This window comes from Heteronotia binoei, chromosome 15 (assembly GCF_032191835.1).
Source record: "Heteronotia binoei isolate CCM8104 ecotype False Entrance Well chromosome 15, APGP_CSIRO_Hbin_v1, whole genome shotgun sequence".
NCBI lineage: Eukaryota > Metazoa > Chordata > Lepidosauria > Squamata > Gekkonidae > Heteronotia > Heteronotia binoei.
The window spans coordinates 16,367,883-16,390,425 of record NC_083237.1 but is presented as its reverse complement, the minus strand read 5'-3'; the positions used below and the strand labels follow the sequence as shown (position 1 = coordinate 16,390,425).

General features: G+C 47.5%; 1 protein-coding gene and 1 non-coding gene across 2 annotated transcripts; both read left to right on the top strand.

The window, feature by feature from the left end:
* The first annotated feature begins 7,583 nt into the window (after positions 1–7,583).
* LOC132583178 (vomeronasal type-2 receptor 26-like) lies at positions 7,584–21,485 on the top strand. The gene is made up of 8 exons (XM_060254847.1): positions 7,584–8,074; positions 8,913–9,195; positions 10,668–10,831; positions 13,039–13,216; positions 14,417–15,280; positions 19,038–19,265; positions 20,211–20,337; positions 20,580–21,485. The coding sequence occupies exons 1-8, from the start codon at positions 7,584–7,586 to the stop codon at positions 21,479–21,481; spliced, it is 3,237 nt and encodes a 1,078-aa protein (XP_060110830.1). The 3' UTR covers positions 21,482–21,485.
* LOC132584910 (small nucleolar RNA SNORA64/SNORA10 family) lies at positions 17,971–18,094 on the top strand. Its single transcript, XR_009556285.1, has one exon. It is a non-coding gene; the product is annotated as a small nucleolar RNA SNORA64/SNORA10 family (small nucleolar RNA).
* Positions 21,486–22,543: the final 1,058 nt, after the last annotated feature.

Here is a 22,543-nt window from a genome sequence, read left to right as displayed (position 1 = left end):
ATTGCTGTCAAATATGGTATACACATAAGTATGTAATGTGATGAATGCCAAAGGTTTATCCACATTAACGTTCAGAGAAATTCATAGTGGATCACCACAAGGAATGAAACACTTGATGCACCCCAGTCAGGAAGCAAACATTTAGAATAGGATAAGTAACATTCATGCAAACCTTGTGATGCATTGAGGGTGATCACCTAGCAATGTGGTTGCCACAGCTGAGCCACAGCTCATTTTGATACAGGAGGAAAGGAGACACTTCATTCATCACATCTCCCTTTGGTTTGGGGTCCCGTCACCTGCCTTCCCCCTCTCCATCTGATCAATCAAGTGGGAGTTCCTTGCCCATGGTTGAGGGGAAGCAAGAAAAACACCGCACACCAAGGCCCTGTTCAGATGCACAGTATAATCAGTTGTCGCTGCTGTTTCATACCGGATTAAAAGTGGCTGATCAGACAGCAACATCTGCCTCCCAATATTAACTCGTGGTAGCCCCCCCCCCACACACAATCCTTCTCAGAACCAGAGAATTTTGTTACCTGCTCCTTTGCTGTGTTTTTTGAGTTCTCCAGTTTCACCTTGTAGTTTCCCCATCTGGATAGTTCTCGACCAACTTCTGGATGTCTGAAGGCTGTCCCAGAGCAAAAGGAGCCTCAGACATCTGGTTTACGGTCACCATTTTTTTTTGTTTTTACTACTTAGCGATATGCGCATAACCACATAATGTTTTAACCTATGCACACAATATGCGCATAGTGCGTGCATGTGCATAATAGTGGAGAAAAAAAATAACTGCATGGTGCCATCATGTAGATGGCAGAAGACGGTTTCACCCCAGAGTGATTGGAATTGCAGTATGCCAGTCTGATTGATAATATCCGGAACAAAGAGATTTGGAACAGAACCGGGTCAATTTAACACGGACTCAACACATTGTGTGAACAGGTATGAAAGTCTGCTGTCTTTTCTTTTGAGAGACGCAGATAGCCCGGTTGTTCCTCTTTGAAGAGTAAATCAGCTGTGTTGACTTTCAGCACCCCTGTGAGAGATACAATGTACTGTGGTGTATGCCTTTAAGGGCCATCGTTACAATGTTGAAAACGTATCTGAAATTTTATTACAAAAAGAAGCTTTCTGTATTCACAAATTCCAAACCATGTCCCCGTGGGGTTTGAATGATTCCTTAGATTTTTCTATGTTTGTGTAATAACTAAGTTGTACCACATGAATCAGAATGTAATTGACATCAGCTGGGATAGCCTGTATAACACATGCTTGGATTGCTCTATGGCAAGAACCGTTCGTGCATACTGATAAGATATGACTGTGGACTGTTGCCTAAGCACGAGGTGAGTTAGATGCTGTGTGACTACATGCACTGAAAATGTTGAAGGTTAACTTCTGTAAAAAAAAACATATTCTACATATTTATTTTATTTATATTTTGCATGTTAAGTTCCGGAGTGTAAAAATAGCGGCCAGAGGAAGTGTAAAGGAAACACAAACTTGAACCTAGGACTTGTGTTGCTGCTGCTACACCTGTTGAATTACTCTTCAAAGAGGAACAGCTGGGCTATCTGCATCTCTCAACAGAAAGACAAGAAGACGGCAGACTTTCATACCTGGCAACGTTTAAAGTTTGAGTTTCTACTAAGGACTGTTGACTTGCTTTGAAGGACATTTAAGAACTACAGTGATAAAGTGGTTGAGTAAAAGAGTGTTTTGCACTTATAGTGCAACATTTGGTGTGCGGTGTTTTTCTTGCTTTGCCTAAATTCCACACCACAAGTTTCCTTATTTACCGCATGGCTGAGGGGAAGCAATATGAACTGGGAAGTTTGGGACAGGAGTTGCAACAGTGAAAGCTTTGCTTGTTGCATTGGTACCCTAACAGTTCAGAAAATAGTCCCAGTTGCAACCAACAAGCAATCCTCTGTGGATGCTGTATGTTTAAACAAGAACTTTCATTGTAGGGTTCACCGTGTCCTGACCAGTGTTCCCTCTAAGATGTGTTGGTGTGAGCTTGGCTCACAATTTTTTAGCCTCCAGCTCACACATTTTTGTCTCAGCTCAGGAAAAACGGCCCTAGAGCAGACTAATTTAAGCAGTAGCTCACAGCTTTAAAGCCAGTAGCTCACATAGTGGAATTTTTGCTCACAAGACTCCACAGCTTAGAGGGAACATTGGTCCTGACTTCAATTATCCTTAAAGAAGTTCAATAGAACACATTGATCTTTAATATCACTTGGAGGCTCTACATTCATAATAGCTATTTAAATATTGCCTGGATTTGCTAAGTCACAATTGGACTTTTCTCCACATGGACATGACAATTCTTTGATAACATACTTCTCAAGAGAGGTGTGTGTGTGGGGGAGTCTTTTGTGCTCTGTGGGTGTTTTCGCACTCACCTTCAGCTGGCGCGACCCCCCTCTTCACCGCGCAGGATCTGCGCGGATTTCGCACTAAACGCCACGGAGCAGCCGGAAGAGCCGGAAACTCCCGGCGCTTTTGCGGCACAAACGGAAACCGCCAAAAAGCAGTTTCCATTTGCGTGGCTTTTGCGCCGGGAGTTTCCGGCTCTTCCGGCTGCTCCGCGGCGTTTAGTGCGAAATCCGCGCAGATCCTGCGCGGTGAAGAGGGGGGTCGTGCCGGCTGAAGGTGAGTGCGAAAATGCCCTGTGTTTTTACATAGTTCTCTTCACTACCACTTTCAAACTTGTGGTCTGCGGTGCACTAATCCATGCATATCCTACTGTCCTGCTGGTCAGTTAGATCCGACCAGCTTTTCCACTGGGAAAAAACAGAAAAAGAAGGACTTTCCTTTGACCACTCAAAAGGATATGCTGACCATCAGCTCCATGAAAGTAACTCATACTGTTGCTCTTCGTATATGACATTTAAAGTTTTTCAGAAGCATTTCGTCTCTGCTAGAGAACCATCGTTGGAAATTGCTCCATGACTCTGAAGATGACTGTTATGTGCTGGCATTCATGGAACTTTAAAGGGAACCTTAGGTGATCAAGTTAAATTCCCAATCAAGAATAGCTAGCGTATGTGGAGCTTGACAGCCTTTATGAAACATTTGTTGCCAGTTGTGTAATTTGAACCAAGGCTGTATATTTTTTTTTTGTCTTAATGAATTGCATGGAGAAATAATTAACAAGCTGACTATAGTGTGTTGAATGGTTCTTTTGTATAGTATACACCAGGGGTGTCAAACTCATTTGCCCCCCCAGTCGGAATGAAGAGGCAGACACAAGTGTTGGGTTTTAAACCGGGCCGCTTTATTAACAATTAACAACTGTAACTGGCAGGGGGTGAAGAACAGAACCAGACAAGCCCTGGGGTCAACACCTGGACCCCGCCTTGTCCAAAGGGCGAACCACCCTGCCCCCAGCACAAGCCCGCCGTATTCGGGTTGTAGCTGAGCGGCCAGGCCTCCAGCCATCACCATCTGGGCTGGCATCAATCCCCATGGAAAGATCCACCCAGGTGAGGCTCCCTGTGATCTGCATTCCCCGCACTGAGCCGTGTAGCCCATCTACGGTTCCTGCAGACCACTGCACCAACGGTGCTAGGCCATAGGTGCTCCCCTGGAAAACCCTGTGGCCAAACCTCCTCCAGCCACCGCCAATGCCAAGCCTCTGCTTAGGCATTAGCGCCCCAACAGGTGGCCCAGAGCCAACCGCACCCCCTGCCAAATTTCGTCCAAGAAGGCCCGGTTACCCAAATCTGAAAGATGGACGCCATCCGGCCGATACAGGTCGGCTTGCTCGACCCGTATGGCCGGATGTGGGAGAAAAATTCCCAATCCCCCTTCCATGGCTTTCTGAATGGCCCTATTGGCCTTACGCCTGGCACGTTCAACGCCACCGGGTGAAATGGCATGCCTCCACACCCTCCGCGGCAAAATTGCCGACCACACCAAGGTAACACCAGGCCACCTCCGTTGAATCATGTGGAGGTCGGCCAGCGCCTGCTGGGAGAGGGCCTTCCCACGGATCAGGCCCAAGTCATTCCCGCCCAAATGGACGACAAGAATGTGTGGAGGTGGGGCCTTCCGCTCCCTGAACAAGAGGGGCAAGAGCCCAGGCCACCGCAGCCCCCGACGACCCAGCCATTATACAGTAGCCCACGCGCTGAGGCCAAGCTGGGTGCCCACTGGAGACCATCTGGCGAAATGGGCAGCCCAGAAAACCATGCTGTGCCCGCAGATGAGAACCCGCCGTCTCTCACCACGAGCCACAGCACCTGAAAAAACAAACAACTGTCAGCAACAATAACAATGCAACCCAACAAGCCCCCCACCAGCCCATTAGGTGACCAAGGGGCGAATGTAGGTTCTATAAGCCGCTGACCGCCATCGGCCAATGTGCTGGATGGCAGAGGGCGTATAGCCCAGAGAAGCGGCTGTGGAGGCCGCCCCAATCCGGAAGGAATGCGTCCCAAATTTGATGCCCTTCAGGCCTAATCTGTCTAGGGCCTTACTTGTGACCGACCAGAACTGATATTTGGTGAGATGGGAACCGTCATCATGCAGAAGGAAGGGGCCCTGAGCGTCACCCCTAAGCTGAACGTAGCGGCGAACAGCCCTGACTGGGCATAATTCCTGCAAGGAGCACATGCCAACCGTGATGACGGATCCCCTCTGCCTCTGATCAGTCTTGGAACAGTGAATCATCAGAACAAGCTGACTATTAGAAATTTTTACATCCCCCGACTGGAGTGGCCTCCCAGAAGTGTCTGTCTTCGACTGCACCACCAGCTCGCTTACCCGCAAGGCCCCAAAAAAGGCCAAGAGCGAGGCAGCGTGAAACAATGCTGCCTCAAAAGGGGAAGAGCAAACACTGGGCCAGCCCCCAAACAATCCACGAAGGACCGATGGGGAGATAGGTTGCCTGTCATCCCGACACAGGGCCCGCTCCCGGGCCCATCCCTCGAGCATTTTCTTTACTCTAAAATTACCCGTGTATTCCGGAAGACCATGGGCCTTGCTGTCGAAGGCCAGAGCCGCGAGTTGCCCCCTGATGGTTTTTAAACCCAAGCCTCTCTCCTTTTGGCGCACGCAAAATTGCATAATGTGCGCCGCAGGAATCGGCCAACAATCAGGAAGTGCGGAGGCCCTTCTAAACTCCCGAAATTGAGCGGAGGCTCTGACATACGCCCTCCTCGTGCTAGGAGCTAGTGCCAACTGGATGGCCCTACCGGCTTCCTGCTCCCAAGATTCCAAAGTTCCGCGGGCATTTCCGCCGGCCGTGGATCCGCCTCCGGGGCCAGTTGCCGGAAACGCTCCATCTGTTGGCGAGACAGAGCATCCGCCACACCGTTGCATACACCCGGTACGTGCCTTGCCAGGAATAAAATATTCAACCGGAGGCAGCGCAAGGTGAAAGCCCGGACCAAATTCATGACCAACACAGATTTGGAAGTCAAAGAGTTGATAACATGTACTACAGCCATGTTATCGCACCAAAAAAGGACCGAATGGTTGGCGAGCTGCTCTCCCCAAAGCCACACGGCCACCAAAATGGGGAAAAATTCAAGGAACGTCAGGTCTCTGCAGAGCCCGCTGACCAACCATTCCGTGGGCCATTGCTCAGCACACCAGTGGCCCCTAAAATATACCCCAAAACCGCTGGCGCTGGCCGCGTCTGAAGAAATCTGAAGCTCAGCTTCAATCTTCAGGTCCTCCCTCCAAAAGGAAACCCCGTTGAAAGATTCCAAAAAATACTCCCAAACCTCAAGGTCTGCCCGCATTCCAGCCGTGACACGAGCCCGGTGGTGAGGGAGGCGCAACCCGCCCATAGCGTCACACAAACGGCGTAAAAAGGCCCTGCCCGGGGCCACCACTTTGCAAGCAAAGTTAAGGTGGCCCACCACCTGCTGCAATTCCAGCAGCGAAACCTTCCGCTGTCCCTTCAAGGTGGCGAACCGGACCTTAAGGTAAGCGACCTTGCTCTCCGGCAAACGTGACGTCTGCTGCAGAGTGTCCAGCTCAATGCCTAAAAAGGTGAGGACCGTGCTGGGACCTTCAGTTTTCTCGTGCACCAACGGCACACCTAGCTCGAGGGCTAGCTCCTGGAAGGAGTTTAACAACCCGGCGCACTGCTCAGATCCCGCTGGACCGACGAAAAGGTAGTCATCCAGATAGTGCGCCGTGTCGCCAACCCCAGTCCTGTCCCTGAGCGCCCACTCCAAAAAGGAACTGAAGCGCTCAAAGGCAGCACAGGATATAGAGCAGCCCATCGGCAATGCCCGATCCATATAGAATTTCCCCTCGAAGGAAAAACCCAGCAGCTCAAAATCCTCGGGGTGAACAGGCAATAGGCAAAATGCTGACTTGATGTCGCATTTGGCCATCTCTGCCCCAACCCCGCAACCCCGGACAACTTTGACCGCCTGGTCAAAGGAAGTATACCGCACTGAGCACAGCTCCTCAGGGATGGCGTCGTTCACCGATGCTCTCCTAGGGTAAGACAGGTGGTGAATAATACGATATTCACCCGCAGCCTTCTTAGGTACAACCCCCAAAGGGGATACCCTCAACGTGGGAACCGGCGGTGCATCAAAAGGTCCAAGGACCCTACCTTCCAAACATTCCTTGGCAATTTTTGCCCGGACGACATGCTCGAGCCCAACTACCGACCGCAAATTGGGAGCTGAAAAGGGGGCCCTAGGCCCCCTGTATGGAATCCGAAACCCCAGTGTGAACCCATCCTGTAGGTATCTGGCGTCTGCCTTGGACGGGTAAGAGGACAACAACCTATTGAGAGCCGGCAGGCGGATGGGACTGGGCCCCTTTTCCAGGGGGCTGCTGACTGCCCCCGCCGCCCCCGGGGCGCTTACCACCCGCTCCGGGCTTCGATCGACTGCAAGCCGAGAACGCATGGGGGCCGCTGCAGAGTGGGCACTCATGCCGGAACTTACAGGGTTTCCTGGGACATACACCTTTCGATGCGAACACCCAACATACCAACCGGGTTTGAACCGGCTGGCCCACAGAAACGCGGGCCCCTGTAGTAGATTGGTGTTGCTGCAACCGCTGCACCAGATGGCCACTGTCAGACCTATCTCCAGCATTTGGTTTTGCCGGGGACATCAATTGCAACCACAGTTGCTGATTTATTTGGTTCCACGGCATCCCAGGATTGACAGCGGCCCTCATGCGGAAGGCTTCGTCGTATTGCAGCCACGCTGCACCGACAAAGTCCGTATAGGCCCTATAGACAATATCTATGTACTGAAAAAGGGCTGCCGCCCGTGCCGGCTGCGCTCTTGCAATGACTCCAGCGTAGATCAGGAAACCGGGCAACCAGTTTGCCCAGGACTGATCGACCTTCCTGCGTTTCAGTTTTTCCTTCTCCTTGTCATCAAGCTCGTCCTTATTTTTCTTTTTGAGCTCTCTGAAAAGAAGGCTGAACACGTCCACATACTCCCCGCGGAGAATTTTCTCACGCGTGGCAGCTGTCAAGTGATCACCCAGAGGCAAGGAGGTATCACCGTAGGGGAGGATGTGGAAAGGGATGTTAGCGTAAGGGTTGGGGGGGGGGTAAAACCACCCACTGCCCTGGACCGCTGGCCATGCCCCCTGAATTTGTCCAAACTGCTGACCCCCCCAAGGCAAAATGCCAGGGGTGGGCAGGGGGGCAGGGGCAGCAGGCGGCGCCACCGCGCCCACCTGCTGACCGACTGGGGAAAAAACTGAACTGGACAGCGGGCTTGGTGTATGAAAACCCCAAGCCCACGGCTGAACAGGGCCCGACTGCTCCCCAACTCCAATCTGTCCAGCCCCCCACGCTACTCCGCCCGCCGCCGGCGGTGGAGGAGGAAGTTGAATGGGACCCCAAGGCCACCCCTGAACTGGTGGAAAAGTTGGCTTACCACCATCGCCCGACAAGACACCCGCACCTCCAGGGGTCTGCTGCCCACCGTTGCCAGATGCGCCGCCGCCCGATGGCACGCCCAATGGGCCTTCCTCCGGGTCCTCCTCCTGATTGGGTTCCAACGGTGCTTCGGGCTCAGACGGCCCACCCTGCAATGCAGATAGCCGTGCGAGCAACTCTGATTCGAAAGTAAGCCGCGCCGACCGGCCGGTAGCACGGCGACGCCCCCCCCAAATGGGAGCGCCCCTGGCAACTCTGTCCTGTTCCAGGGCATCCAGCTGACTCATAATAGCCAGCCTAACCCGTTCACTTTGCCCCGCTTCGTCAGCTGGAGTTCCCTGCTGGCCCCGCCCACGGGGTGGGCGGGCTGCTTGCCTTTTGACTTGCCCTGCCCTTTTTTGGTGCCATCCTGTAAACTTCTATCAGCACAAGCTGCAAAACAACAGGGGATGGTACACCCAAGCACTCCAAGATTCCCTCTCTGCCCCTCCCACCAAGAAATAGTATGATGGTGGGGCTGTGTAGTTAATGGGGGCGTCCTAAACTCCCAGTCAGAAGGCCAGGAACCACAGCACAGCCCCAAAACAGCAGCCTGTGTCCACAGGCTCCCTGCCCCCAAGGGAAGAGAAGGGGTGGGGTGGGGGGGGAGTAACCAAAGAACGAACCCCAGCCCAAGCAACAACCAGCACTCCAAATAGGCGGGCCCAGGCTATCCAGCTGGAGGAAAAAGAAGTGGGGGAGAGGGGTACTGGCTCACCCCCCCACTAGGCAACCACAAGGCCAGATCCCTTGCGAAGAGGACGGCTACAAATGTAACGGGGCCCGGGATGGCAGGAAGCACCACAAACCCGCGAGACCCCCACACCCCAGAAAAGGCTACTGCCTTGAAAACAGCCGGCCGCACGCGCTCCCCCTAATGAGGGGCCGCTGCGCGTTGCCTCCCAAGGAAAAGGCTACTGCCCTGTAAAAGGCCGACCGCCCGCGCTCCCCCCCCCAACGAGGGGCCGCTGCGCGTTGTCCTCTCTAGGGGAAGAGTGAGCGACAATGGCCCCAGCCGACAAAATGCCGCCTCGAATCAGCCGCCCAAGGGCTGCGCAGTAATGAAGCTGCCGCGCTGGCCCTGCCCGACCCGGCCGCCCCGCCGATACCGCCCAAATACAAATCCGGAGCTTCGGCCTCGCCAGCGCCTCACAGCCGCCGCACGCGCCTTCGCACAGCGCCGAACCAACGCCGCGCTGCTCGACAGTTCCCGCCGCCAAGGTCCCTCGCCGCCCAGGCCTCGCCGCGCCGTGCTGCGCCGCACCGCAACAGCACGTGGCTCTCTAACAGAGAGCCAAAGGAACTGCGTGCTGAGGGGCGGGGAGCCGGGGCTTATAAAGCCCCGGCTCCGCGCCCACGACAAGCACACGTATGTCGGGTGATGTCGCCCCTCCCTCCTTCTGGGGAGGCAAAGACGGCCCCCAGCCTAAGTGCCGGCAAGCCGGCTTGGCTGGGAAAGGGCCGAACCTTGTTATGAGGGCCGAATCTGACATAAATGAGACTTTGTCAGGCCAGGCCGGCCTGTGTTGGGCCGGGCCTTATGTGTACCTATTTAAGATTAGGTAGCAGAGATATAAACTTTTAAAAGGGCACAGACAAACACAACTAAAGATTTTTTTTAAAAAAACCCCCTTAAAATAAAACATGCTTAAAAAATTAGCACTTGTTGGTCTGAAAGGTGCTTTCTTTGTATTTCTCCCAAGGGATCCAGGGAACTGGGCAAAAGAAGCTCTGGCTCTTTCCCTCCCTCCCTAGAGGATCAGGAGGGAGAGGAGCCTCAACCAATGGAGAAAATAAAGATTTTGCTCTGTAGCTCCTGTGCAATTGAGCAAGCCTTGCAAAGCAAGTTGAGATGCAGAAGGAAGCAAGAGAAAGGGAAAAGGAAGCAGACAAAAGCCAGTTGCTTGGGGGCTTGATAAGAGCCCTCCGGGGGCCTGATTTGGCCACCGGGCTGCATGTTTAACACCCCTGGTATAGACCATCATATGACCTTCATGGACAGAAATTAGGTGGGAAGTTGCTGCAATAGGAAAACCAACAAGGTGACAAATTAGTGAAAAGGTTCTCAGGATCCAACTATGGCTTTCAGTCTCCTGTTTTCATCTTGAAAATCTTCGAATCTCTCTGACCTTCAAAAAAAAAAAACAGTTAAGGTATTCACTCTTAATAGACAAGGGAGGAATCAAACCAAGTAGGCCTCTATTTGTAGCCCTAATATTTTTTTTTTGGGGGGGGGGGAAACGTTCCTAACTCTGAGTCAGTAAACAAAACAAAAAAAAAATCAAAATGTCTCTGGCTATTTTAGCAAAGAGAATAAGAAGCACTTCTGCTGGGATCTGATAAATAACCTCATGCCATTTTGAAGCAGATGTATTGCTCTGAGTAATAATCATCTCCCTTCTAATTATTGAATTAACCAAGATTACTTTTGTTTCTTTCCCCAAAGTCCATTGGGATTTCCAGTGGGCACTAGCAAAGTTACAATCCAGAACTGACAGATAGCATTAATATCCCCTTAATCATGAAGTGATGGGTAAGTAGATATCGGAGCCAGTGATGCTGCCCCTGTGCCGCCACAGTTTCACTAAACCAAGAGATTGGCACACCAGTAATGCCGTGTGACTCAGTTATATTGATGTGAAATTGTGGGAAGAGTTGAAGTGGTACCCAGAAGTTTCTTTCAGGAATAATGCTATCATTGGCTGTGATGGCACTGGTGTTGCTGCCTCAATTGGCATGCAAGGATCCTGTTGCCAGATGTTCCGTGGGTGATCCTGTTCCTATTTTTCACAAGTCCTTTCAGTCAGGGGACCTCATCATTGCTGGCATTATTTCTCAGATTTATATCTTTTCTGAGCGCATAACATTTGGAAGACATCCCTCTCAGGAACTCTTTGATGATACCATGTAAGAACTTGGGTTAAAACCCAAACCTTATCATCTAGCTTTCTAAATGATAGATCAAGGTGGGCAGCTGTGTTGTCAAACGGTTGATAACCAGATACCGAGCTTGTTATTCTTATCTGCTTTAAAAAAAGCTTCACAATTTTGCAGGCTAATTTACTACCTGGCCTCTACTGGCATGACTGCTGTTCCTAATTCCATTTAATTGTCCAAAGAAGTGTGCTTGCACATGAAAGCTCACGACTTGAATAAAAGGTTGTTGGTCTTAAAGGTGCCACTGGATTCTTTTTAAATAATATTTATCTATGGCCCCTCTTGCCCCACTTCTGTCCCAAGCCTCATTTGAGTATGTGAAAAGGGCAGATGAACTCCCGACATTCTACCCATGGCAGAGTTAAGTGTTCCTGCTTTGGGATCCAGAGGTGCTCCTTGCACAAAGAAAATTACCACTTCATTTCGACGTTCCAGAAAACTTATGAAAAATCCTGAAAAAAGTCAAGTAATTTATTCATTTAAACATGTACATCCTGTCTTTTCTTGTGGTTCAGGGTGGCTTACAACAATAGTTAGAAATATTTTTAGTTAAAACCCAAAGCAAAATAGGACATCCCAAATCTCTTTCTCCTTATATTTTATACTTAAAGAATTTTGTTAGGTTATCAAACACGGAAGTAGGGTCTAGGGAGGTAGGGGGAAGTAAGTAAGAAGGGGGGGAGTATACATACAGTGAGTCAATATTTCCGCCAATAAAATTGCTTACTCCTATTACAATTTATCTATTTATTTATTTAAATGGATTTATATTCCTCTCTTTCCCATAATGGATTCAGGGCAGATTACAGACATAACAAAAACAGTTAAAATCCAACAATAAAATAATAATATACAATCAAAAAGAAATACAGCTAAATAAAATGTAACATAGGTGAAGCAGGCACATTTTGCAGATTAAAACACAAATATTGGCCTGAATATAATAGTCCAGTTGGTGAATCATTGTAGGGGAGGACAAAAGATGGTATAGACAGTAGGGTATAATCTATACTATTGTCATGTAAAGTATAATTTGTATGCAACTCTAATATCACCTACAAATCTTCTTCCTCTTAACTTATGACTTAACTGTGGCTTTCCATCTACCAACAATGCTCATCATTACAATGAATTCCTTTCATAGGTATGTCTAGCTTCTCCAATATAATCATATTCAGCTTTCAATATCATCCCAGTTTAGCCATACCAGTGAACATGAGTGCCATCTCATCACCTATTGCTTGTATTTCCCACCTCCCTCTATAAAGCTGTTCTAATTCAACCATTTCTTAATCTATCCAAAATCTCTAAAGGTTACGTATATGTATCCTAATATATATTATGATATCTAATACATATCATTCCATCATGCTAACATTTGGAACCGTGTTATCTCTTCTAATATAAACAAGAATAACAGACAATTATTCATCTCTTATAACAACTGGATCATTCATTAGTTTCTAAAAATTAGTATTACAGATATTTTCCTCCATTCTTTAAACCCCTTCTCACCATCTTAACTTTTTGCTCTATTGACAATCAAAACCCAAAACTAGTCACTTATTAAATGGAATTACCAGATTAATTTAAATTTCCCATTATATTTCCATGACTCATAACATTTCAGTCTTGCTGGCCACAATTAGCAAAAAAAATTAACCACTCGTTTTAACTATTCCATCTTCATTTAGTATCCCCCCTTACATTTTAAATGAATTATTTAAGAGCAACTAAGTTTAAATTTCTTTAACCATTATTATTTATAATTCTCACATTAATTTAGTCTTCTAAATATAACAATAAATCATAAAGTTTCAAAGTCACAAAAACTAGCCACCAGCTGTTGCCATTCCATATTTATCTAATTTTATCTAATTTATCTAATTTTCCTCAGTGTTTTTATTTACTTGCATTACTTAAAATCACATGTTTTAATTCAATTGAGCCATGAGGTCCTATTAGATGGTCTTCTTCTATATATATTTCCAGCATAACCCATGTAGGTAATATCCATTTCTTTCTGTGCTTCTTCCAACTGCTGTGTTTTGGTTTCATTGCAGATTAATGACTCACTACTACCAGCACATCCTGGCTTTTGTTTTTGCTGTAAAGGAGATAAATGACAATCCAGAGATCTTGACCAACATCACCCTGGGATTCCACATCTATAACAGCTATTTCAGTCCAAGCAGGATCTACCAAGCATCAATGGATGCTCTATCTACAAGGGACATGTTCTTCCCTAACTACAAGTGTGATGGAAAGAGAAATCTGGTAGCAGTCATTGGAGGCCCAACTTCTCATGTAGATCTTCACATGGCCAATGTCTTGAACATTTACAAGATCCCACAGGTGAGATGCATTCAGCAAGGTATCTTTTTTTCCCTCCGGATGTTTTGTTTGGCACATTTGGAGGTAGTGGTTGGCAGTAAATCTCCTCATTTTTTCACTGATATTCTTTAGATGTCCTGTAGTTGGTGTAGTAGTTAAGAGCACAGATTCTAATCTGGGAAAATTGGGCTTGATTCTCCACTCCTCCACATGCAGCTGATGGTGTGACCTTGGGTCAGTCACAAGTTCTCTAAGAGCTATTCTCTCAAGAGCAGTTCTCTCAAGAGTAGGGTTGCCATATCTAGCTGGGACCTCGTTGGGACACCCCACCCCAACTCCGCGCCGCGTTGCCCAGAAAGTAACGGGAAGGCAGTTGGGGTGACCGTTAATTTGTCTACCTGAGGTGCACGCCGTGGCTGCTCCCCCGCGACATTCTAAAGGGGGTCTCGCGCCTCCTCTCAAACTGCCTGAAGAGCACGTGCCACTACTGCCACTGCAGCTGCAGCTCCCACCGCCGCCACTGCTGCTGCTGCTACCTCAAATGCCGGTTTCTAAGTGGGAGGGGCGGGGGGAGAAAATGAGCCGAACTCTCCTTAGTTGTCCTCATCCTCCCCCTCCTCCTTGCTTTGGCACATGCGTAGAAGAAGCAAGCTTTTCCCCGGCTGCTGTTGCCGGGCTTTCTGCTCCTCCAAAAAAGCCGCTGAACGGGGTGGAGGGGCGGGGCTGTGTCGAGAAGGCCAAGAGCGGTGCGAAAAGGCTGCTGGGGGCTGTAGTTTAGCATTTCAGTCAGTGTTCAAAGCGCTTTGCACGGTGAAAATCGGGACAAAATTGGGTCTTGTCGGGACAAGAAGGTCCATAACGGTGACCGTCCCGATATATCGGGATGGATGGCAACCCTGCTCAAGAGCCCTCTCAGCCTCACCTACCTCATAGGCAGTGTTCCCCTAAGCTGAGTTAGTGTGAGCAAGCTCACAGTTTTTTAGCCTCTGGCTCACACATTTTTGCCTTACCTCGGGAAAAATGGCCCCAAAGCAAACTAATTCATGCAGTAGCTCTCAGCTGTAATGCCAGTAGCTCATGAAGTAGACTTTTTGCTCACAAGACTCCACAGCTTAGAGGGAGTATTGCTCACAAGGGGGAGGGGGGAGAGATTGTAAAATGCTCTGAGATCCCAAATGAAGGGCAGGGTATAAATCCAATCTCTTCTCATTATTATTTTAGCTGACATATGGATCTGCATCACTGGTGACTGATAAAAAACAATCTCCATTCTCCTACTGGATGTTCCCAAATGCAGCCCATCAATTTAAGGGGATTCTCCATTTGCTGCTGTATTTCAGATGGGGGTGGATTGGGATGGTTTATCTAGCTGTTGAAGGTGTAGAACAGTTCATACAGAGCATCCTTCCCTCTTTCTTGCAAAGCGGAGTCTGCTTTGATTTCATATATATATTACCAGCAATAACTTTTGCTGAAGATATCACCGATGCTGTGGCCAAGGGATTAGAGATGTTCAAGACTGGTTTGAGAAGCTCAGCTACCGCATTGGTTGTACTTGGTGAAATTCAGACAATTATCACTTTGCGGACCATATACCGATTTGTAGAATGTGAGGAGGTGCCAATTAAAATCCAAGGCAAAATCTTGATTATGACAGCTCAGATGGATTTCACATCACTTCCCTTCCAAAGAAACTGGGACATTGGCATTGTCATCCATGGGGCCTTATCCATTGCAATTCATGCAGAAGAGGTGTTTGGGTTCTATACATTTCTTCAGATGAGAAATCACACTTCGGAGAGAAGAGATGGTTTCATTAAGGCCTTCTGGCAAAAGGCATTTGGCTGTACATTCCCCAGCTCCACAGCAGAAAGCAAGGATGAGCAACTCTGCACTGGAGAGGAGAAGTTGGAGACTCTTCCTGCATCGGTCTTTGAAATAAGGTGGACTGGCCACAGCTACAGCATCTACAATGCTGTCTATTGTGTTGCACATGCCTTGAATGACATGCACGCATCCCAGTTCAGACACAAAGCAGTGGGAGACAGAGGAAGAACACAGCTTCTGAATCAACATTTGTGGCAGGTAACGTAATCTGAGAAGAGCTTACCAGGACAGTGGCACAACGAGGACTTCTTTTTTGTAGCAGGAACTCCTTTGCATATTACGCCACACACACACCTGATGTAACCAATCCTCCTGGAGCTTACAGTAGGCCTTGTACTAAAAGCCCTGTAAGGTCTTGGAGGATTGGCTACATCAGGGGTGTGTGGCCTAAGATGCAAAGGAGTTCCTGCTACGAAAAAAAAAGTCCTGGGCAGAACAACCTGCTGTAGAAAAAGTAGAATGCTTTCTCCTTTCAAAATTGGTTTTCATTATAACTCACCATGCAGATTTTTTTTTTTTAAATGACAGACAGAAACCGTTTTCACACACAGCTTACCTCACAGTCACAATCCTGTTCCCTCCGCAGCGTCCGGTCTGATTTCCCACCATCTGCGCCAGAGTTACAGGAAGTGCTGCGGCTTCTGCGTAGCAGACGTAAACCAGTTTTTAACGGATCTTGCTTGCTGCATGAAAGAGGTGGAGCTAGTTGCAGCCATAGGGCAGATAGTATGAAATATGACAGAAGCCCCGCGGAGAAGAGGAGAGCGAGAGCAGCATAAGGATAGTGGGGAATCGCTCTGAGTCTAAAAAGCACACCTGGTCTGTCATGACCAAAGTAAATTCTAACAGGGAGGCAGGAATGCATATAGATTTACATTCTCCCAGCTCCAAGCCATGCCTTATACAGTCATATCCCTTGCTTTGAGAGATACTTAATTTGGCAATATGAGCCATTTCCAACTATTGGACAACCCTTAAGCATCACTAATCCCGCCCAACCATTGATAAAGGCAGCCTAACATCTGATTCAACCAGGATGAGCCATCAGACTCATTGAGGCATGGTGGCTCAGTGGTAGAGCATCTGCTCAGTAAGCAGAAGATCCCAGGTTCAATCCCCAGCATTGCCAACTAAAAAGGGTCCAGGCAAATAGGTGTGAAAAACCAGTTTGAGACCCTGGAGAGCCGCTGCCAGTCTGAGTAGAAAAGACTGACTTTGATGGACCGATTCATTACTGACTTTGATGGACCGAGGGTCTGATTCAGTATAAGGCAGCTTCTTATGTTCATATTGTTCATTCCCAGTCCTTTATCAATATGCTAAAACTGTCCAACAATTGCACTACCTTAGAATGTTAGATTAAAAAGGTAAAGAGAGTCCCCTGTGCAAGCACCAGTCATTTCTGACTCTGGGGTGGCAACATTTTCACAGCAGACTTTTTATGGGGTGGTTTGCCATTGCCTTCCCCAGTCATCTACACTTCCCCCCACAGCAAGCTGGGTACTCATTTTACCAACCTTCGAAGGATGGAAGGCTAAGTCAACCTGGAGCCGGCTACCTGAACCCAGCTTCCGCCGGGATCAAACTCAGGTCGTGAGCAGAGTTTGGACTGCAGTACTACAGCTTTACCACTCTGCACCACGAGGCTGTTGGAATGTTAGATACTTCCCTTGTAATCTTCCTACCAGATCTTAAAAAGCCAGCAAACAGGACCAGGATGTCATAGCTGTTGCTTACTCTGCTTTGCCTTCTCTGGGCCCCTAGTGGTTGCAGTGAAAAACAGCACAAAAATAAAAGAAATCTAAAAAAAAATATGCCGAAGGCAGGATGATCCCAGCTTCTCAAGTGCTCAAGCTGACTCGGCAACTCCCTATGAATTTTGTAACCCCAAGTATCCACCTTTTGACAGCCCTACAAAAAAAAATTGCCTTGTGGCACCCTGTCGTTCTCTCACCATGGCAACAAGCCAGGAACTTGTTCCTTGAGCTGCTTCTACCAAGGATCAAGCTCATGGTGAGCAAACAGGAGGGGGGCTGCCGGGAAAGCCTGGCCTGGCCTACAGTAGACAGAGAGAAGTGAAATAGGTGTTATGCGTTCTGGCAGCCTGTATAGGTTTAGTGCCCGTGCTCTTTAGATTTCAGCAGGCAAATAAAAGTTTGTGAAAAGAAAGCAAGTTTTACTTAGTACAAGGTGAAACTAATTCAACAGCAAAAATGTACTTCTCAAGAGGGACTTGTCCCTTTTGCTTGGGAGGTTCCTCTGGAGAGCCAGTCTGGTGTAGTGGTTTAGTGCGTGGACTCTTATCTGGGAGAGCCGGGTTTGATTCCCCCCTCCTCCACTTGCAGCTGCTGGAATGGCCTTGGGTCAGCCATAGCTTTCATAGGAGCTGTCCTTGAAAGGGCAGCTGCTGGGAGAGCCCTCTCCAGCCCCACCCACCTCACAGGGTGTCTGTTGTGGGGGAGGAAGGTAAAGGAGATTGTGAGCCGCTCTGAGACTCTTCGGAGTGGAGGGCGGGATATAAATCCAATATCTTCATCTACCTCACAGGGTGTCTGTTGTGGGGGAGGAAGGTAAAGGAGATTGTGAGCCGCTCTGAGACTCTTCGGAGTGGAGGGCGGGATATAAATCCAATATCTTCTTCTTCTTCTTCATTTTCTTTCTCTTAGCAACCATCCGTTCATCAAGCAGTCTGTCACTTGTCAGGCAGCGGTTCCCTCAGCTGCTCCACAGAAAGCGAAATTAGTTTGGTGTAATTGGTTAAGCGCACAGACTCTTGCCTTGGAGAACCAAGTTTGATTCCCCATTCCTTCACTTGCAGCTTCTGGAATGGCCCTGGGTCAGCCATAGCTCTTGTAGGCATTATCCTTGAAAGGGCAGCTACTGTAAGAGCTCTCTTAGCCCCACATACCTCACAAGGTGTCTGTTGTGTGTGTGTGTGTTGGGGGGAGAGGTAAAGGAGATTGTGACCACTCTGAGATTCACAGTATAGAGTGGGTTATAAATCCAATAGCAGCAGCTTCTAAAAACCTCCCTCAAAACCTAGCCCACTTAGAATCCATTTATCACAAACCTACCTCACTGAATAATCAGCTTCAGCTGGAACGGGTTTATCTGTGAGGTTTCACAGCATCATCAGCTAAAGCAAACACAACTCTAAGCAAGGGCAATTAACCCTTTACAGCTCGGTGCTGTCACATGGAGATACTCAGGTCAGAATGAGGGAATCACCACTCCTATCTCCTCAATATACAGAGGTCTTCTGCATTTCCCACTACAGTAGGAGAGTGATCTTGGAGACCTGCAGAGGCAAAGGTGGGGGAAGACTTGCTGCCATATTCATTTAGGTGAGCCAGGGGTTGGTAATCCTCCATGCACAGAAATGGGTTGATGGATGGGAATGGCGGAGTAAGGGGGAGGACATCTTGAATCCTGACCGCTGGCTCAGAAGGAGAGCTGTGCTTACAACTAAAAGGGAACATGGCTAGGGAGAGCTCATTGCAGGCTGGCAGAAGTACTGGGGCTTTTGCAGCTTTTCCTACTTACCTGAGAGTACCAAACCCTGAAAATGACTGCTCCTGGCTTTCAATATAAAAGCGCACTTCCCAACCTACTATGATGAATTTCCTGGATCTTCTACTAAAATAAGATGCAGACATATGAACATATGAAGCTGCCTTATACTGAATCAGACCCTTGGTCCATCAAAGTCAGTATTGTCTTCTCAGACTGGCAGCGGCTCTCCACGGTCTCAAGCTGAGGTTTTTCACACCTATTTGCCTGGACCCTTTTTTGGAGATGCCAGAGATTGAACCTGGGACCTTCTGCTTCCCAAGCAGATGCTCTACCACTGAGCCACCGTCCCTCAAGCATTTTGGGTTCAAATAAAAGCAACACGTATGTGCCTCTCTGTAATAATCTTATGGACTTTTGGTTTGTTTGTTTATTTTGAATGCAGATACATAAATTTCTGAGAGCTGTCTCCTTTAACAACAGTGCTGAGGAACATATTTCCTTTAATCAAAATGGGGAATTAATTGGTGGATTTGATATTCTAAACTGGGTGACATTCCCAAATCAGTCCTTCATTAGAGCGAAAGTTGGAAGGATAGACCCAAATTTTCACTCCGAGAAACTGTTCACCATTCATGAGGATGTCATCGTATGGCCCAATGAGTTCAACCAGGTAGAGTCCACGTGCATTAATGTGGTCTATGTTGTTATTTCTCCAATGTACAAGCAACAGGTTTGAGTTCAGATGCTGTAATACATATGTGTTCTGTTAGTCAGTTAACAGCCATGATTTCAATATCTAGATCTTTATCTGGTATCTATAACACCTTCCAAAGTTAGATTCTAAAGCTATATTGTTCTGTGGACCTGGTTTAGAAGGATTTTGTGTCATTGGGAAAGGGAGTGAACATGTATAGTATATGTTGATCACTCAGATTTTCTGGGAATTCTCACAATATCATATAAATACAACTGAGAAGATCCTAGACAGAAAAAAAAAAATCCAGCCTTGTGAAACATAATACGACAAAGACTAAGGGTGTTTTCGCACTGACCTTAATCGGCAGCGACGTCCCTCTTCACCGCGCAGGATCTGCGCGGATTTCGCACCAATTGCCGTGGAGCACCCGGAAGAGCTGCAAAGTCCCTGGCGTTTGCGGCGCAAATGTAAACTGCCAAAAACCAGTTTACATTTGCGCCGCAAAAGCCGCGGGACTTTGCGGCTCTTCCGGGTGCTCCGCAGCAATTGGTGCGAAATCCGTGCAGATCCTGCACGGTGAAGAGGGACGTCGCTGCTGATTAAGGTCAGTGCGAAAACGCCCTAAGAAATGTAAGAAGACTTAATACATCAAACAACTGCATCCAATTGCATCAAACAACTGACAATTTTGTACAAACTGTCCTTGAATATGTTGCGGTAGGACAACTTTAGATAAAACCTCATTATATGAAAAATAGATTTCAGCAGCAGTGAAAGTTCAATCACATCACTGCATCTCAAGTATTCCCAAATGTCAAAATGTACTTTTTAAGAAGCTACATACATGTTGCTTGCCTGCTGCCCTAATTATTCCCAAGACAAAGTTTCTGAACATTATCTCCTTTTATTTGCCCGCAGACAAGACCACTTTCTCAGTGCAATGACAACTGCCATTCTGGTTACAGCAGGAAAAAGAAGGAAGGGAAGCCATTTTGCTGCTATGATTGCCTTCCATGTCCAGAAGGGAAGATTTCAAATAAGAAGGGTAAGATGTGTGGTGAAAAGTATTTCTCAAAAATAATTTCTGTGATCCAGACCAGCATAGCTGGATATCAGTGGATTTGCTACTGTCTGATTTGCTACTGTCTGAAAAGCCCTTAGGTGGCAGCAACTGATTTAGAAAGTTAGAAGCACTTCTTCATTCTCCCTGAACTTCTATTGAGGGCTAGTTCTGAAATACGCTATACATAGAAGTTTCACATAATATAATCACATTTTCTCTTTCAGATATGGATGACTGTTTTCCATGTGCAGAAGATCATTATCCAAACAATGAGCAGAATCAATGCCTTCCAAAAGGTATAAGTTTCTTGTCTTATGAAGAACCTTTGGGGATCAGTTTAGCCATTTTTGCCCTTGCCTTCATGTTCATCACAGCTTTGGTGCTCAGGGTCTTCATTAAGCATCAGGGTACTCCCATAGTCAAAGCCAACAACCGGAATCTGACCTACTCTCTCCTCATCTCTCTCCTGCTCTCCTTCCTTTGTGTTTTACTTTTCATTGGCCACCCTGGGAAGGTGACCTGTCTCCTTCGACAAATAACTTTTGGTATCATCTTTTCAGTGGCAGTCTCTTGTGTGTTGGGCAAAACTATCATTGTGGTTCTGGCTTTCATGACCACCAAGCCAGGGTCCAGAATGAGAAAATGGATGGGGAATCAACTGGCTATCTTCATTGTCCTCTTCAGCTCTCTTATACAAGCCGTTATATGCACTGTTTGGCTGGCAACAGGTCCCCCATTCCCAGATCTTGATATGCACTCAATGACAGATGCAATTGTACTGGAATGCAATGAGGGGTCAGTCACCATGTTTTACTGTGTCTTTGGCTTCTTGGGCTTCCTAGCCTTTGTAAGTTTTGCTGTGGCTTTCATAGCCCGGAAGTTACCTGACACTTTTAATGAAGCCAAATTCATAACTTTCAGCATGTTTGTCTTTTGCAGTGTTTGGTTGTCCTTTGTCCCAACATATTTGAGCACCAAGGGAAAATACATGGTGGCTTTGGAAATCTTCTCTATTTTGGCCTCCAGTGCTGGGTTACTAAGTTGTATCTTTTCCCCAAAATGTTATATCATTTTGCTGAGGCCAGATTTGAATAACAGGGCACAGATGACATGGAGAAAGCACTGAAAAATGCCTTAAAGGCTAACCTGCACCAAATGGAAGGGGAAAGTAAGAGGTTACTATAATCCATCATGAGGTTCTCAGCAGGGCTATTTTTTATATATAAAAAACTCCTTTGCGTATTAGGCCACACACCCCTGATGTAGCCAGTCCTCCTGGAGCTTACAGTAGGCCCTGTGTTAAGAGCCCTGTAAACACTTTGAGGATTGGCTACATCACAGGGTGTGGCCTAATATGCAAAGGAGTTTCTGCTACAAAAAAAGCCCTGGTTCTCAATAAGAATGGCACAGAAGTAACATCATGCCATTGCCTGAGGGCCTTTTAACAGTTTCCCCCCACCACCACCTGCTAGCCACATCACTAGTGGTGGGATATGAGAACCAGGGCCCTCTAGTGGAGATCAGGGGTATGCAAAAAAATCAGAATTAATCGGATTTGGAAATATACGGGGCCAAAATATTCGGAATACCATATATTTCCAAATACTGGTATTTGGAATAGCCATATATACGGGAGATACATGGCTATTTCCGAATATATGGCCCAATTATACCCTATGGGCCATTGCAATCAATGGCAAAATAGGGTATATTGGAAGCTGCCTGGAGGGAAGGGGCTTTGAGGGGGAGCCCCCAAATTTGCAGGGGACCTGCAGGGGACTCTCCTTTACGAACCCTCCAAGTCCCAAAAAGATTGGGCCAGGGGTTCTCATTCCAGGGGAATCCAAAGAAGGTGCCCTATCTCACCATTGTAACCTATGGGCCATTGAACTCAATGGCAACATAGAGCATAATAAGAGGCTACTGGGGGGCAGGGGGTTTGAGGGAGAGACTGAAAACTGCAGGGAACCCTCAGACTCCAGAAACAGCTCTATAAAAACATGAAAGAGACTCACCCCCCACAGTCCACACATCAACCCCCTCACAACAACCAGAGGTAATAAAAAACCCCAAAATGTGACAGAAAGAAACTTAACTTTTAACCCCCCCCCCAAAAAAAAAAACAGAACCAGGAAAAGGGACAACAGGACAGGATGCAAAACCAACAGCAACAGATCCAAACAAATCT

Excerpts from the sequence above, each read along its gene's own strand:
- LOC132583178 (XM_060254847.1), top strand. The coding sequence starts at position 7,584 with ATGCCCCCTGAATTTGTCCAAACTGCTGACCCCCCCAAGGCAAAATGC. Across the intron at positions 19,266-20,210 it reads GGCCCAATGAGTTCAACCAG|ACAAGACCACTTTCTCAGTG; the intron begins GTAGAGTCCACG and ends ATTTGCCCGCAG. Across the intron at positions 20,338-20,579 it reads GAAGATTTCAAATAAGAAGG|ATATGGATGACTGTTTTCCA; the intron begins GTAAGATGTGTG and ends TTTCTCTTTCAG.